Consider the following 18,373-nt stretch of genomic DNA (forward strand, 5'->3'; position numbering starts at 1 on the left):
GGAGGGGGTGGGACCGTTATCGCCTCATCCGGGAAGGGAAAGGAGGTCAGTACGATACGCCCGCATCAGAGGGTCCACCACTTGGTCAGTCTCCTGGCATGGTACCGAGGATGTACGTCCCACCGAACCCTTCCTTGGAGGTCTGGAGAGAGAAGCCAATGGCACCTCTGAGGTTCCGGCTATCGAGTAAGGCCCCACCTGTGCTGCGTTGGGGCCACAGTGCCCACTGGTACCACTGGGTCGGCCACAGCCCAGTGCCACATCACTTGCTGCAGCACCAGCAGGCCCGGTTGTTCAGCCTGACTGACCTGGCCCATGGAAAGACAACTGCGAATGGAGGCCAGCTGACGAATGACCTGCTGCTGTCCGGGGACCAGGAGGAGCGGCGGTGCCTGGAGTGACGCCAACCACGGGACTGTGATCTCAATGTGGAGGATCGGTACCGTTGGTAGCAACTGCTCTGCGATCCGCTCCAACGGGAGGACCCGCAGAGGCAAGAAGCCAGCAATCGACGTCCAGGGCCAATGCCCTGGAGGGTCTTGGAGTGGGATTCTGAGCAGGAATGGCATCGATGTCCGTGCTGCGGCCGGCTGCGGTAATCCTCTAAGATGAGGACCTTTGGCGACATCTGCCTCGGTCCCGTCGGTACTCACTCCTTGAAATGGAGAGGTGCCTTGAGTCTCGGTGGACGACACCCAACTAATTAGTCAGGTGGGAGTGGAGGGTGATCCATGTGGACTTTGCCCTGAATGGTTGCTAGGTGGCAAATGGCATCAGGAACGCTCCCTGGACCAAGACCGATAACGATCTGGGGCGCCCTGGAGTGTGCGGCAAGCATCGGCGGCACTCCTGGTACCGGCATGGACTTGACATCCCAGGACGCCTCTGGACATCCCAGGATGCAGGGCCTCTGGCGTGGAGAGCATCCGGACATCCAGGGAGGTCTGGTCCGAAGTGGCCAGGCTGCTCCACTCTTCGCGAGTCAGAGGCCTAGAGGCTGGAGGGGAACGAGGACTGCCCAACATGGTTCTAGCCTCTGCCTCGGGTTTATCTCGGCGCCGGGCTGCTCTGCTTTAAGTGAGTTGGAGGCCTAGAGGCTGGAGGGGATTGAGGGCTGCCCAACATGGGTCTAGCCTCTGCCTCAGATTTTCCTCGATGCCACTGCAAAGAAGGCGTCCTTATTGCCTTCTTGTGCCCTGTAGATGGGGAGCGGTGCCAGGCGCTCTAACTAACTGAACAGCTAACTAACTACAGGTACTAACACTGAACGAACAACCAGTTCAGGGGACGAGCTACAGCAAAGCTGGAGCAGAGTAGTTCCCATGCACCTTCCTAGGTGGTAAGAGGGAAGTGAGGGTGGGGAGAGCGCGTAGCTCCCCTTATTCCGTGCCATGGAGGCGCCACTCCAGGGGTCGCTGGGGTGCTCTCCCCTACAGGTACTGCCAGGGGAAAAACTTCTGGCACCGATGCATGTGGCGAGCATGCACACCTATTGTGAAATACACATGAGCAATCTCTCAAAGAACACCACAATGGTTCCTGTTACTCTTGTTCAAAATGTGGTTAAGATACCAGAAGGCTCTCTTTTTACACAAGTCAATAAAGAGCAGATTACACAGTATTTTTAAAGCAACCCTTTCCATCCCTGGTCATTTCCGAAACATGAGGCAGCACACCAACTCCCTTGCATCCAGAGCCCAAGTTCCCTATTGTTAAAATACAATGCATAATTGTGAAATAATCCAACTGTCAGCATTAAAAAGAAAAAGAGCAACTGCATGTATGCATGCATAAATAAAGATACACCTCTACCCCAATATAATGCCACCCGATATAACATAAATTCAGATATAATGCGGTAAAGCAGTGCTCCGGGGGGAGGGGTGGGGCTGCACGCTCCAGCAGACCAAATCAAGTTTTATATAACACGGTTTCAACTATAATGCAGTAAGATTTTTTGGCTCCCGAAGACAGAGTTATATCGAGGGAGAGGTGTGTAAACATGTGCACTCTTTCAGGAAACACATTCTGTTTTGCAAGCATAAATTTAGATTGCTGTTTTGATCTTTAACTCATCTTTCCACAGTTGACCTAAGAACACTTGATTATCTGACCTCCATTAATCTTCCAAAACTGTATGCTCTTGCATTGAAATGTAGTCTAGCTGCTTGACAAAGAGGAAAAAAGGATTTGTAGCTACATGAATTTATTATTTTAGTACTTAGCACCATTTTGGACTATCATTTGTTGAATTGCCTCATTAACTCATAAATAAGTTATTATTGAACCATACCTGAACAGTATTTGCACTTTATGAATGCCTGACATAGTAACTATTGACAAATGGCCCAAGCATTAAATAGTGATTGATTATTTATAATAAATAATAATGAACAATCGTCTGTCTTGAGAAATTTCCATCCAGATTCAGATGAGAGCATATAAAAATTATATTTAAAACTCACAAAAAGTTGATGACATTATAAAGAATCACATCCACAGTAAGCCATTCAACTGTCAGTCAACTACGTCTCAGGTTTTTTGAAATTGAAACACTGACATAAATTATTCCATATTGAGAAAGCAAGTATGTCCTTCAGAAATAAACTAATTAGTAAGCCTAAATGTTAGCAGAAATGAACTATTGAAACGCCACTTGCATCAATCTTATTTTGACTATATGGAAATTTCTGGCACAAAATTACTTTTCTAGTGCATTGTTCTCTCTGCCATGGTCAATCAACACATTCATTTCATTTGGTTTTTTAAAATAAGCAAAAAAAATGCTGAATATTATACAATGACAAAGAGTTTAAATAATATAAAAGAAACCTCTAGGACAAATAGATACACAAATCACATATATGCACATCACACCTTCTGGGTGTGGTTTTCTGTCCCATCTAACAGCAACAACTGAGAGAGATAGACTGATTGATTGATTATGAGTCTGCTCTACAACCTTAGCTAACAACCAGTTGGCTTTTAGCTCATGAGGCTCATGCATTTAGTTCCAGAGGCCCTGGGTTCTATCCCGACAACTGGGGTCTGTTGGCATTACACATACACACAAGTTTTCTAACTTTTGTGTTTCTATATCTATGTATAGTTTACAAGAAGACTATTGTAGCTTCCCTCTAATTTTAAAGATCTGGTAATGTTGGCAGATTATTCTGAAGTTGTATATCATGAAAATTTCAACAATAAAAAAAACTGAATTCGGTATTTTCAAATTTCAAGGATAGTGAGTTCTCAGTTAAAAATACTACTTAAACAACATCTTGTTTCAATTAGAACATTTCCTATATTGGTATGCATTAGAAATGCAAATGTATCACAATTTTGAAAACAATGAACGATGGCTATTCATGTAGTAAGTAATGTACACTGTAATTTTTCTAAATGCAAAAAAAAAAACTTAACTCCAAGAACAATGCAATAAAGCAGTCCATGCCCTACGTAGCTAATAAAATGCACGTTTTAAAATTTTATTTTATGTTACTATGGTAACAGTCTATAACCTACACTCTTTAACATTCCGATCTATAAAATGAATTGCAGTACTACTTTTTTCCATTGAAAATATTTTCTTATACCACAGAGATTTATTAAAACCAAGTTACATTTATAAGTGCTTCAAATTAAGGAACAAGTATATTTACCTTTCATCTGTGTACCAAAGGTAAGCACCAGTTTTGCAAACAGATCTGGATTTTCAAATTTATCCTCTCTAACTTTTAACCAAAAGCAGTTTTCCAATATGTCCTGGGGTTCAACCTGAAATGAAAAGCAAAACATTAATTCTTCAAGTTAGTAACTACTCAGACTTCAAATATTCAATCAGTCAATGGGTGATTTTCCTAATGTAAGATTTGGTTTAAACTTAGTAGATATTTAAAAAGCATTCCAACAAGTGAAAAAATGGTGACAATTTTCAAATGTACGCCGTACTCTTGACATCTAACGCCATTTATAGGAACCTGGACAAGGGGTTTGCTTTTCAGAAATGTTGGGCACCACTGAAATCAATGGGACAAAGATATTAAGCACCTTTGAATTGCAAACTCTAAGGGCTTGTCTTCACAGTGTGTCAGTGCACAATAGTTGGGTGTCAAGTCAAACAGAATCACACAGGCCAGTTTGTGTGAAACACACTGGTGCAAACTAGAATTTAAACCCAAGTGCTGTACACTGACACAGTGAAGACAAGCCTTAGGACAGAAGGAGACAAGAATAAGGCCTTGCCTACACAAACTTGCTTAATATTTTTAAGGACTGATATCCTTTACCTTAAAAGACACAATATATATTTACTTGAAATACATTTTTAAAAGTCACCTTTAAATTCAATGTCTTTTTATCTAGTGTTTGAACAATTTTCCACATTATAAAACAGGAAACATTTAAATTCTAACACATTTTTTTTTAAAAATTATAGATACGTATTCCAATTTCATGAAGAAGTGAAATCATTGTGACACCACTCACTTAGTTACTATAAATTATCCAATGCTTTTTATGTGCTTGTTTTTAATTTTAGGAATAGTTAAAGGGTTAAGAGAAGATAAATTATTTGTCTGGATAGTGATATGTTCTTGACATTCTCCCCACAAAAAATCATCTGCAGAGCTTCCATTGTCTGTTCCTAACAGCAAAGGACATAATGATATTTAATTACAGCTTGTTTTTCAGCATCAGCTATCTCAACAAAATTTATTTTTAAAACACTCCTAATTGTCCACTTAAGCATACTTATATATTTTTCAAAGTGAACTGTTATATCTTCTTCAATGCTAAAACACTAAAAACAACCTCCCCCAAACCCGCCCACTTTCTCTCAAAGGGATTTGGGTACCTATCAGTGGTGGATGATTAATTACATTGGAACTGCTAAAAAAGAACCTGAAAACTAGAAATTGTCCAGAAAATAAAGATCCAACCCTCCTTACAATATGTCACTCCTGCTTTGAAGGCATCATTATTCGATGTAAAAAAAAGAATAGCCCAGCATTCATATCATTAAGACTTTTTACTCTTAGGAACAGACAATGGAAGCTACACAGAGGTAACATTTTTATTTATTTACTTACTTACTTACTAGGATCAAGAATTTACCACTATCCAGGCAAATGATTTATCAACTCTCAACCCCTGCCCTACCCCTAAGATTAAAAACAAGCATGCAAAAAGAAGATGGTAGTTTACAGGGCCTATGGGTCCTACATTCTTCTCTATTTTGTGCATACATGGATAAATGTAAGGAGACAGTTATAGGAATTTCATCGTTGGCATTACTGAGCACAACTTTGTTGCAATAATTAGAGCTGCACCTTTGTCCAGCCACGTCAAAAGAAAGACAGAAGGCAATGGCTGTGGTTTAATTAGGCTGCAACTTCATTCACCTAAAATATCTGGGAGTATCCACATATTAATTGTACAGTGCAAGTCACCGTTTCCTTAATTGTTCACACTACTGGGGGGAGGTGGAAGGCTGCAATCCTCCCCTCATGTAAGTGCAAAGGGGGTGGAAAAGGAAGGGGATTGGTTCCTCACTGTACCAAACATTAGTAGCCCTGAAACCTCCCTTTCCTAGCTTCCATAAATGATGCTTTCCTCCAAATCCCATTTCTATTCATTTTATATGATCACCATACCCCTTCTATAACAAGGCCTTGGCTACACTGGCGCTTCACAGCACTGCAACTTTCTCGCTCAGGGGTGTGAAAAAACACCCCCCTAAGCGCAGCAAGTTACAGCACTGTAAAGCGCCTTAGGATGCTGTAAACAGTGTCACAGCGCTGGAAGTGTGGCTCCCAGCGCTGTAAGCTAATCTCTATGCGGAGATGGAGTACCTGCAGCGCTGGGAGAGCTCTCTCCCAGAGCTGGCGCCGTGACCACACTCGCACTTCAAAGTGCTGCTGCGGGGAGCGCTCCCGTAGCAGCGCTGTACAGCTGCAAGTGTTTTCATACTCCAAGTACTTGCACTGGACATCAGCTAGAACATGGTGATAGTTAGCTTGGCTTCCTCTCTACATACCCCATTGGGTTCCCACATATTTACCAATTCCTTCCCTAATATCAGACAAAAAATATGCACTTATAATAGTCAAAAAGTCTAACAGTCTGGGATGTATTAACAGGAGTGGTATATGTAAGATAAGAGAGGTAACTGTCCTGCTCTTCTTGGCACTGGTGAAGACTCGGATGGAGTATAATTGAGGATGGCACGCTAAGAAATATGTGGACAAACCAGAGAGAGTCCACAGAAGAACAATAAAAAAGGCTTAAAAAACATGATATATGAGGAATGGTTTAAAAATATGGGTATGTTTAGTCTTGAAAAAAAGAATGATGGGGTGTGGGAATCGGTTAAACTTCAAACACGTAAGGGCTCTAGAAAGAGAACTGTGAGCAATTCTGCTCTATGTCCACTGAAGGCAGGACAAAAAGCCATCAGCTTAATCTGCAGCAAGGACGATTTAGGTCAAATTTAGGTCCAGGCCCCCACTGGCATGGAATGGCGAACCGTGGGCAGTGGGAGCTGTGATCAGCCAAACCTGCAGGCGCGACAGGTAAACAAACCGGCCTGGCCCGCCAGGGGGCTTACCTTGTCAGGCGGCTTACCTTGTCAGGCCACGTGACAAAGGTTACCGATCCCTGGTTTAAGTCTTAATCCATATGCCCTCCACTCACACAGCATATCAATTTAACGCTTGTTTTCTTCCCCCCACCCACAACTCTGTTCCATGTCTTAATCAGTTGCTTAGCTAGACTATGAGAACAATGAAACAGGAATGCAGGAGCTGTCACACCAGAAAATCTGGTACAGAAGCACAAAATAATTGAAATAATTGAAAAGTATATATATATTACAAAGAACAAATAGTGCAATATATATATTGCACTATTTGTCCTTTGTAATAATACAAGAACAAGCGGGCAACTCAATGCTAAGTCCACAACTTAAAAGTAGATAACGTACAATACATTTCTTAAACAGCATAAAGGCAACCCATAGGAATTCATGCTGTGAATAAGACAGAGCTCAGCCAAAATAAATTAGATATTTGTATATTTATAAGAATAGCATTTAACATTAACAATGGCTATGGAGGAGGGGTGGGAGATATTCTAAAAGACAATTTGACTAACTGATTAATTATAACTTCATGAAAAACCTCTGGTTTTGAAAACAATATACTTAGAATTTAATATGGACATAAAAATGCCTATATTTTCTCTGAGTTTACAGCAGCGGCAATCTAGCTCTTCAGTTCTCTATGACAGACCATCAAGCACTGACACTGTCACTATTTTGGCATCAGCAACAGGAATTATTGCTTTTATTTCATATAGCTGAGATGAAGGAGGAGAGAACTATATTGTCTGGCCCCATCATTTGGGGGAACAAAGGCATCAAGATTTCTAAATTAAATGTAATTTAAGATTAAACATATTTTAGATTACCAGATGCAGGCTACAATACTTCGATCCAACTCATTTTTCAGTCTATCACAAGTTTAGTTAAAACAATCATGTGAGGGAAAGTCAAGAAGTCTAATGACAGCACAGCATGTAAGGGATAGGATTCAAATACTAAACTTCATTCTGAATTTCCTGGAATGAGAGCATTGCTAAATTAGTGCGTTCCTGGGAAGACTGAAAGTGTTGCAAAACTCTTTTTAGTAACCTCATATAGCCAGCCCAGGAATTGTAAAGGATTCACAAGGGGGAGGGAGGGGAGAGATAGCTCAGTGGTTTGAACATTGGCCTGCTAAACCCAGGGTTGTGATTTCAATCCTTGAGGGGGCCATTTAGAGAACTGGGTTTTTAAAAAAAAAAAAAAAAAAGGCTGGGAATTTGCCCCGCTTTGAGCAAGGGTTTGGACTAGATGATCTCCTGAGGTCCCTTCCAACCCTGATATTCTATGAAAATATAACAAGACATCTGGATATTTTGGCACTCTGTAAACCAAGAAAATAGATCTATCTGCAACAGCAATATTAGCCTCCTCAATACAGAAGCTTAAACGGGAAGAATAAAGTGGTAAAAAAGAGTAAACCAGAAAGCACCTCTTTGTAGTAAAGATGGGAATGACCACAACCATTTGTACTCTCACACAGATATTAATTTATTTAAACATAAAAGTATAGAAGGGGTGAGAAAAGGGAACACTATAAGAAAGGCCCAAATGTATTTCAAGATAGTCACTGAGTAACAAAAACAAAATTGAAAAGAAGGCTAACTTTTTATTTGGAGCTTGATTCCTTTTTAAATATTTTAGTTTAAAGGTCAGTTTTTTAACTCTTTTTTCTTTTATTTTGTATACGCTACATATATTTCAGAATAACTGTTAACAGCTCCAAGCATTCTATGTCTTCTGGCAAAACACTGAGGATGGTAAATAATATAAACTTATTCTCATGGTAAATTATATAAATTCATAATATATATATTTCAGCTCAGAGGTTTTAAAGTACTGTATAGTACTGTATAGCTGTATCATCCTACCTTTTTATTTTTTAAACCTTAATGAAGTGGTTCCCAAACTTTGACAACCTGTGAACTCCTTTCACTAAAATGTCAAGTCTCGCTAACCCCTTCCTAAAAATGAACATTTCCAGGGATCTTCTCCTTTACCTGAGTATAAATTATAAAAACAGTGATCTTGGAAACATAAAATTTGTTTTTATGACATGAAATATTACACACTATTTATTATTATTATTTCTCATTACAATATTTTTATTACATTGTGAAAACGGCAACACTCTTCCAAGATCTCACTTTCGTAGCCTGTCCCACTTTGAATAAGCCTGTTAGAAGCCAAAGCCCCTATGTTTCATCAAGGAGTATCAGATGTGAAACCAGTATAAAGGTATTTAAGAAGCCAACTTAAAGAGTTCCTCCTACACAAGCATTCAGGTCTTGAGCAGTCCAGGCAAACAACGCATGTTACAACAAAGCTTAAACTTGTTCTTCATAATAATTTTAAAAACAATACTAGTTGTCTATTTAATTTTAAAAACAGCAAAAAATATCCACTTCCCTTTCCATTTCTTATAAGGATTCTTGAAGTTTAAATCTCCTCAGTGCAATAGATATGCTTGCTTTGATCTGCTTAGCTCCTGGAAGTCCAGGGGCTTTGGGCTGCTGGCCCCATGGTGCCCAGGGTCCCTAGGGACAGCTCTGTTCACCATTAGGGATTTTTTTCTCAAGAACCCCCTGTAATATTTCACGACCACCAGGGGTTCACAAACCCCAGTTTGGGAACCACTGCCTTAATGGAACTTGACACAGAACTTAAAGTATCACAATGATCTGCAAATGAGAAGACAGTGCTACAATGGGCCCAATTTGGTCCTCCTTCCAGAAGAAGGAAATAATGTCATTTCACAACATCCCAGATTTCTTTGTAGTCTTTGTAGTTTTAATCTTACTTTGCAGTCTGAAACATTCTTGAGATCACATATTCAGCCGATTAACTCCATGTGTGGAGGCTCCAGGTCTAGTTTTGCCCCGAGGGGCAATAGAGAAATACCTTAGGAGGGTCTTAATTCAGGAAGGTATTGAATAAACGTGGACTATTGGCATTTCACAGATTAAGAAATGAGGCATTCTGATTAAGTAACTAGATTATGGTCACAGAGGAAATCTCTGGCAGAAGTTAACCAAGATCTCTTTAGTCCCAGACAAGTGCTATAACCCCAAGACCACCTAGACGGTATAGGCGTGTAACTGCAGATGTATTCTCACTGTATCTCACCACACAGAGGAAGCAACTTGAGAGCTAGGTTGGAGATGTGACTATTTGTCTCCCCATCACTTATGTGTGACGGGGAATGCATCCAGAAAGGAACACTTTTGGTTATCCACTGATGTGTTCTATTTCGGGGCTGCTTTTGTAGATTGATAGATTTGTGACAGTAGGTCACTGTTACATATCATACTTGCATATTGCTATTGAACTATTTAGTAAAGAACATTACTGTCCAGTTAAAATTGTCCTTGTAATCTTCTTCATTCTCCAACAGTTAATTCTGACGACCCAGGCCGCATTGTGCACTGCTGGCTATACTGTCACAGCTTACTGTACCTTTCATGTGCTGAAACACTGTCTGCTCTCATTCAAATGCACAGTATTGTTAAGTAGAAAAGGGGAATGCAATGCCCACACCTAATCCATTTTAATGCCTGCAGAATCTTCAGCACTTTTTTCTAGATGCGGGGTAGGGGGGCGGGTGTGATGACCTGCCTCCAGAGATCAGCACTGACTATGCAACTGCTTTTACTCCCAAAAAACAACCCAGAAGTAATTTAGAGAGCATGCATACATTCTACTGTTTGGTCAGATGAATGTTTATACCTCCAGCTGCAAACAAATTTTCAATCTCAACTCTATTTTTCACAACGTACATCCTCCAACTCAATACCTTTTCATAACTTCTTCTATTAGAATCTCAACAAGTATGATGTAGACTAATGATGATCATCCCACTATACACCGAGAGAGATGTAATTTTGAGAGTATCGTTATAGTGCATATAACAGGATTCCCAGTACACAAAACTACATGAGATTTTATGCACGTACTCTAAGCACTCTGTAGACCTAAGAAGCTTGCTAAAAGCATTCAAACACTGATTTTTGAAAAGTCCACAGAATGGATTACATCTACTCTAAAAGGCTTACACAATCATTCTTTCCCTGTTTGTTTCTTATTTGCTCTTCATCGTTATACTTATAATGAAGGTGAATTACATCTCTATGTTATTAGGTAATGATTTAATTTGTAGATAAAATTAACAAGTTGTTCTTGAATGTTCCAACATCCAAATAACAAAATATAAAAGATTTTATTTATCTAAACATTATTACTATATCTAAAATTGAAGTGATTTGTATTATACTTAAGGCCCTACTTAATTTGCAAGATTGCAGAAACTGAAGATCACACAATAGTGGGCTTCCATTGCAATTTTGTTGGCCCCGCATACAATAAAGAACAGATGTTTTCTAACACTATAGCTTTTACAACATATTTGATAGACTTTGCAACTTCCAGAAGTAACATAAATATCTTTTTTTAGAGAAATGGTTTATCTTTCACAGTGACAGATATGGGACAAGTGTCGTTAAAGGGTGTTTTGTGCAACTGACCACAGGCAACACAAATAAAAGTTATGCAAATCAAATTTTAGCCAAGTATTCCATCACATTCACGACAGGTGGCACAAACATATAAGCAATCTAAAAATAGAATACAATTCTGCTAATTTTCTTTAACCACATACCTTAACAATGCATAATAAAACCACAGAGCATCCATGAAGTTTCCATGTAAATGACAAGAAGTTGATTTTAAAATTATACTGTCACATGATGACTCGCCCTTTTAGAGAGATGGGGCCAGTCACACTTGCACCTTAATTAGTTAGCTGCTTCCCAGCCTGAGGTAGCAGGACTAAGGAGGGTCAGGTGACAGATTAATGGACATCTGGGCCTTACAAAAGGACTAGTGAGATCCATCTAGAGCAAGAACCCATAGGAACTGCATAGGCTCCTGTGGGAAGCCCCAAAATAGGGCTCTGTACCAGTACAGGGAAAGGCAAAGCACAGATCCAGCAAGGGTCTGAAAACAATAAGTCAGGGGAACAAGCCTAAGGGCCAAGTCCTCTATATCAGACTCTCAAAAGTAGCTCAGTAAGGGGCTGGGAACAGGGCCCAGAGGACAGGCTGAACACAAGTGAAGAGCAGAAGAAACTTTTTGTTTGTTTGTGACATTTTACTTGGAGTTTTGTTACCCTGAAAGAGGTTTAGAACCTGGACAGAGGACTAAACCACAGTGCCAGCACAGGCTGGTGTCTGGAAAATTGAGGAAAGCAACCTCAGGGAGGGAAATTTGAGGTAATGAAGGCCATCTCCACACTACACAACCAACGGGGGGGAGGGGGGGGGTAGGTAAGGATAGGATGCCACTATAGGGCAGCTACACCCCACAACAGATTCTCTGTAGTGAGATTGTCATAACATTTTTCCCAGATCTGGACCTTAGCGTCCAAAATATGGGTGTTAGCATGAAAACCTCCAAGCTTAGTTACCAGCTTGGACCTGGTAAAGCTGCCACCAGCCAGGGATTATACAGTGCCTAGCTCACTGTGGTCTCCCCAAAACCTTCCCTGGGGGACCCCCAGACTCAGATTTCTTGAGTCTCACAACAAAGGGGAATAAACCATTTCCCTTCCTCCCTCCGGGTGTTCCCTCCCTGGGTTCCTGGAGAGATATACAGAAGCAAGCTCCGTAAATCTAAACAGAGGGACTCCACCCTCCCTGTTTCCAGTCCTGGAAACACAAGTACTTCCCCCCTCACCCAGAGGGTATGCAAAGTCAGGTTAGTAAATCTAACACAAAGAGATTTTCCCCCTGACTTCTTCCTTCCACCAATTTCCTGGTGAGCTGCAGACTCAATTCCCTGAAGTCTCCACTAAAGAAAAACTTCAAAAACTCTTAAAAAGAAAGCTTTATATAAAAAGAAAGAAAAAATACATAAAAATGGTCTCTCTGTATTAAGGTGACAAATACAGGGTCATTTGCTTAAAAGAAAAAAATAAACAAACAGCCTTATCCAAATAGAATATAATTTAACATATTCCAGCAACTACACACATGTAAATACAAAAGAAAACAATATAAACCTATTGTTGTTTTACTATTCTTGTACTTACAACTTGGAAACAAAAGATTAGAAAGCCAGGAGATAGAAAGATCACTCTCAGAGCCGAGAGGGTCAGACCCAAGTAAAAGAACAAAGAACTCACACACAAACTTCCCTCCACCCAGATCTGAAAAAGTCTTGTTTCCTGATTGGTCCTCTGGTCAGGTGTTTCAGGTTACTGGTGTTACCCCTTTACAGGTAAAAAAATATTTACCCTTAGCTATCTGTTTAAAACAGAGATTGTTTAAAAATCCTGCCCGTGAGATAGAAAATAATGGAAATATAAGCTTGTATACATCATTGACACAAAAAATATTAAAGTCTGTTTCTTCTAATATTAAACATTAAAGGTTGTTTCTTCTAAATTTCAAGAAAATTCCCAAGCGAACTTTTTAAAAAGATGAATGGATGATGACCTAAAGCTACTTATGTTCTGAGATTACTGAAAGACAAACTCTGGAAAATAGCACACAGCCAAAGCAACCAAATATTTAGACTATATCTGAAGAAGGGGAGGATTAACCCGCAACGTGCTGGAGCTACAATCCACTTTCCCAAAACTACATCATCCCCAAACCATGCCTCCCACAGACAGACTTGCTTAAACCCCTGGTCACAGCATGAACAGATGGAATTCTCAGAGGGTTTGTTGTTGGTTTTTGTTTTTTTTGTGTTGTCTCCACAAATTTCACCCTCTTTTCTCTCAAAGGCCTACCCCACAATAAGGAGAAAAATACTTAGATACCTTTGACCAATTGATTCTCTTCATAGAGACCTCAGGTTTATACTTTTTCTTTTCCTTCATTCCATAAGGCAGAGATGCTGGAGCTCCTGGAGGAGGAGGTATGCCCCCAAGAGGCGGCGGTAGTGGAGGGCCACCAAACAGAGGCGGTGGTGGAGGTACGCCTCCCCCAGGCAAAGGAGGTGGAGGTGGAGGTGGAGGTGGAGGTGGGATTACACCAGGTAAAGGAGGTGGTGGCGGTGGAGGTGATGAAGGAGGAGCCCCTGATGTAGGCTGACCAGCTGACAGTAATGAACCCTGAAATTTAAGGATGAAGTTATTTATTTATTTTAATTTTGAAAAAAAGCTTTGATAAATAAACTGACCTGGCTATTTCTATGTTATATCTATCTCTATTTCAGGGTAACAAACAGCATTTCTCAGATATCTACAAGTACTCAGAAAAAATTGTTTTTAAAACCTACCGTACTTATGACAAGTAACTTTTACAATTTGTACTTTAAAGTATAAGCATTTCCCGGCCCTATTGATGTCTAAGATGACCATATTTTCTCCCTATACTTAGTAGGGTTTTACATGAATCATTGGCAAATAATGACATTAATTGGCTTCCGCTATATCAACAAAAATGCTAGGTTACCTACCTTAGTAAACGGTTGCTGCATATTACACCACTACAGATTGCCTGCAATGAAACAGTCCTTGTAGCTAACATTTAAAGGAGTATCTTACCATCTTCACTATCATCATGATTATATAAATATTTCCCCCCTAAATCAGATAATCTAGGCATTCCAGGATGCCAAATAAGCAAAAATCAGCATTAATACTTACTAACACTAACCAGGTAGGGGGAGAGTTTCAAAGACAAAGGATACTCAGGCACCACATTCCCATTTAAAATGTGCCTCTTATTCCAACACTTCTCTTAGGCAAGTCTCCCCTTCCCTCCCTCAACCATTTTGCATTTGTCCAGGATCAAACAGCAAGTCACTAGGAACGTCAGACTTAGAATTCAGAAACACATGTTTGCCAACCTTTTCATAGTGGGTATAACTTTCAGATATTAAGAGAAATTGTTTAAAAGGAGGGGATCCCAATCAATAGTAGGGCCAAATAAAGAAATGAAGTCCTTGAAATGAATCAAACTTTAGTCCAGTCCCCTGCACTCAAGACAACAAGAAGCTGAAGAATCAAAAGTGTGACCAACGCTCAGACCAGCTGTGTGAAAAGCTCTTGCCCCCATCCCAGAGTTAAGAGGATAACAAGAAGCGGTGCGATTTCATTTCAGAGATATTTCCCCTTCTTTAATGTAAGCAACCGCAGATTATCTTGCTAAGTTTATACTCTCTAGTGAGATGTCAAGTATTTTAACTATCTAAACTTCTGCAAGTAATTAGTGTATCCACTCAGATATTTTTAAAATGCTAGTAATTCAGGAAGTACAAAAATTCTGATCCTAAAGTTATCAGTAATGTAATATTTTCATCTGATCTAGCATGTTTCAAGGTGCAAGCAACGTTTTATTTTGTCCTCTGGTTTTTAAGCACTGCATAAAACATTTCTGTGCAACACTGATGATCACAGTTGATTCTCCTGAAACCTCAAGTCTAATATGTCAATATTTGGAAAGCCATGTATACATGCAATAAATTGACATGATAGAAAAAATGTACTCTGGATTATCAGCATCTGAGTGAGACCCTTATCTACAGAGCAAACCATTTGCTGTAATGAAGATTTGATGTGGCAGTTTGTGAGGAAGGTTTATAGCTGATGAATGAAATCTGTGTAATACTATGCTTTAGCATGAAATCCTTTCTCTGTAACTTGACTGATAGCAAATATACTACTTTTATGGTTCCATGGACATAATAAATCAAGTTATGACACATACTAATACAAGAATAAAAGTATGTATACTTTAATTCTGACAAGATGAAATATGTGCTGTGTATGAATATATTGTAATAAGTATTTTCCTTCAGCACAGAGATTTTGACCACTTTCGGTGATTAAAGGTCCAATGACACTTGTGCAAAGGAAGAGATGTTCAACCAATTAAGTTGCCCAAATTCAATTTGGGTAATTACATTCTGCTTTCCAAAATTCCACTCTGAAGTTACAAATGGAAAAACATGTTCCGATGTATAAAACATGCCTTTGGTGTACAGAAATGGATCCATAACATTTCTGCAGAATCAAGACTAGGTCTATTAAATTTAAATGACTAAATCATCTGTTTATAAATAAAAGGAATTAATCCAGATTATAACTAAATATACACCAACATCCAGCAAACAGCAAAAATGTTATATTTATGACATACAAAATATATCGTCAGTGAAAACCTCAAATTACTGTATAGCAGAATATTAGTACAGACAAACAGCATCAATGTACCTAAAAGATGTTGTCCCAACTAGACTCATAGACTCATAGACTCATAGACTCTAGGACTGGAAGGGACCTCGAGAGGTCATCGAGTCCAGTCCCCTGCCCTCATGGCAGGACCAAATACTGTCTAGACCATCCCTAATAGACATTTATCTAACCTACTCTTAAATATCTCCAGCGATGGAGATTCCACAACTTCCCTAGGCAATCTATTCCAGTGTTTAACTACCCTGACAGTTAGGAACTTTTTCCTAATGTCCAACCTAAATCTCCCTTGCTGCAGTTTAAGCCCATTGCTTCTTGTTCTATCATTGGAGGCTAAGGTGAACAAGTTTTCTCCCTCCTCCTGATGACACCCTTTTAGATACCTGAAAACTGATATCAGGTCCCCTCTCAGTCTTCTCTTTTCCAAACTAAATAAACCCAATTCCTTCAGCCTTCCTTCATAGGTCATGTTCTCAAGACCTTTAATCGTTCTTGTTGCTCTTCTCTGGACCCTCTCCAATTTCTCCACATCTTTCTTGAAATGCTAAAACAGACTCCATCTAATTCCAGAGATGATATACAGTTAAACTAAAGTAACAGTTACTCATAGCTCAGGGAGTGACTATGAATTAAGTTTTATACTACAGTGAGCTTTCAATGTCAAACAAGAAGCACCCTCAAGATTTCATTTAAAATTGATTAAGTATATGGAATCCACAAAAAATACACTTACCAGACTAAAAATTTTATTAAAACTAATGTTAAAAAAATTATATTGTACATAGGCTGGGGAAAGTGTGCCTGTATATCTGGGTATAGTCCTTAGATTATCCACAAATACAAAGTTGTTTTTTTTAAACGTTATATGCTACATAGAGTACATAATCAGCAATAATCCAAATTTAGGTGAATGGATTTAACAATACAGTTTAGAAATTAGAATCCAAATATACAAGTAAATCACTCATGAAAAGTTGTACAGAGATTTGGTTGTGGAAAGCAAAACATATCAATGGATGGAGACTGTCCTTCCGTAATTTGAGAATTAGATTGTATTTCCTAAATGGACAACCAATCCATGAGGAAAGTATTTATTATTTTCCTGACTGCGCTTCTCATCGGCACTCCAGCTCATCCCTTCTGGTATTGCCGATGTCCAGTGATGTGTTCTATACAGATGTCTTTCGACCACCTGATGCCTTCCAACACCATGAGTTGCCACATCAGCCGAGTGTAGAGTTCTCTCAGCACTCACTTGTTATTGGGGTCCCATGCACCAAAGGCTCTGACCATCAGTGCGTGTGTCTGGACCTGGTAACCCTTAGTTTTCAAGATTTCGGCCAGAGGGGCGTATTTCTCTACTTTTCAAGCTCCGGCATCATTGAAGGCTGAGGTCCTGTTCTCGAATGGCACTGTGACATCCACCATGATGATCTTCTTCCGGTCCTCACTGGTTATGACGATGTCTGGTCGCAGTTGGCTGTCGGTACCGGGAATGGTGGAGTTCACGGAGACCTTCCCTATGGGTGGTGGGATAGCTCTGACAAGGCCATCTTGGATGGTGTTATGTCGCAACTGCCAAGCTCTCGAATGGGGCCTGCAGCTACACGAGATGTGGAGTAGCATCTCGTTGGCATAGCCGCACTTCCTGCATCACTTGTTCCAATTCCTATGGTGCACGGCTCCATTCAGTGGGACACAGTTGAGCCGGGCCCTGTGGATGAACCTCCAGTTGGCAAATTGGGTGAAGCTGCCCCTGGGGAGGAAGTGGTTGCTGGCATCCCACTTGCACATCACCTCAAACGTCTTGCCCTGGTCTGGCTTCTGTTTCAGGTTTTCCACGTATTGGCAGCATATGGCATCCTTCAGGGTCCTCTCCAGCATGGTTCTAGCTCTTGGAGTAATGATAGCATGATCTGTATTCTTCACCTGTGGCACCAGGATATCCAGATCCTGGCGTTCCTCACACCAAGTCCAGGGGCAGCCAATATGCTTCTCTAGTCATCGCGTAGCACTGTGGGCACAAGTCCAGAGCAAAGCACAGTCTCCCCTCTCTTCGAAATTCACCTTCCACTGAGCCACTCAGGTAGGTGGCAACATCTTGACTGGAGGGGGTCCTGGAGATTCACTTCTTGACAGCATCCTGCAAAGCACTCTCTGCAATGTTCTTCACCATGGCATCCGGGAACATCAGAAAGTGGAATGCATCACAACAATGTCGCACAGATCACCCATTCGAGGGACGTTAGAGCCGCCTTGCCTGTGCGAGATGTACACCAGTTCATTGCTGAAACGTCCACTTCTTCACCAGCTGCCAGATGGTGCTCTCTGCCTTGTTCAGAGGTACCTTCGCCATGGCAGATCCCCTCAGGACGAATGAGATACAGGGGATCAGAAAGGTGTTCAAGGTATTGGCTTTCTGTCATGGTGCCAGTAGGGAGGAGTCGATCCTGGACACATCTCGTAGGATCTCCTCAGGTGTCTGCTGGACGCGGAAACCCATTGGTGTGCAAAGATGTTGGTATGCTTGCCTG

General features: G+C 40.5%; 1 protein-coding gene across 12 annotated transcripts in view; it reads right to left on the minus strand.

The window, feature by feature from the left end:
• The window catches only part of DIAPH2 (diaphanous related formin 2), an 867,723-nt gene that overhangs the window by 632,471 nt on the left and 216,879 nt on the right, over nucleotides 1-18,373 (minus strand). For all 12 annotated transcript variants that reach the window (XM_030576660.1, XM_030576662.1, XM_030576661.1 and 9 more), the window contains 2 exons: nucleotides 13,461-13,754; nucleotides 3,663-3,777 (listed from right to left, as the gene is read on the minus strand). In XM_030576660.1, the coding sequence (XP_030432520.1) occupies nucleotides 3,663-3,777; nucleotides 13,461-13,754 (409 nt within the window). The remainder of the gene's footprint in view (nucleotides 1-3,662; nucleotides 3,778-13,460; nucleotides 13,755-18,373) is intronic.

Source organism: Gopherus evgoodei, chromosome 9, assembly GCF_007399415.2.
Source record: "Gopherus evgoodei ecotype Sinaloan lineage chromosome 9, rGopEvg1_v1.p, whole genome shotgun sequence".
NCBI lineage: Eukaryota > Metazoa > Chordata > Testudines > Testudinidae > Gopherus > Gopherus evgoodei.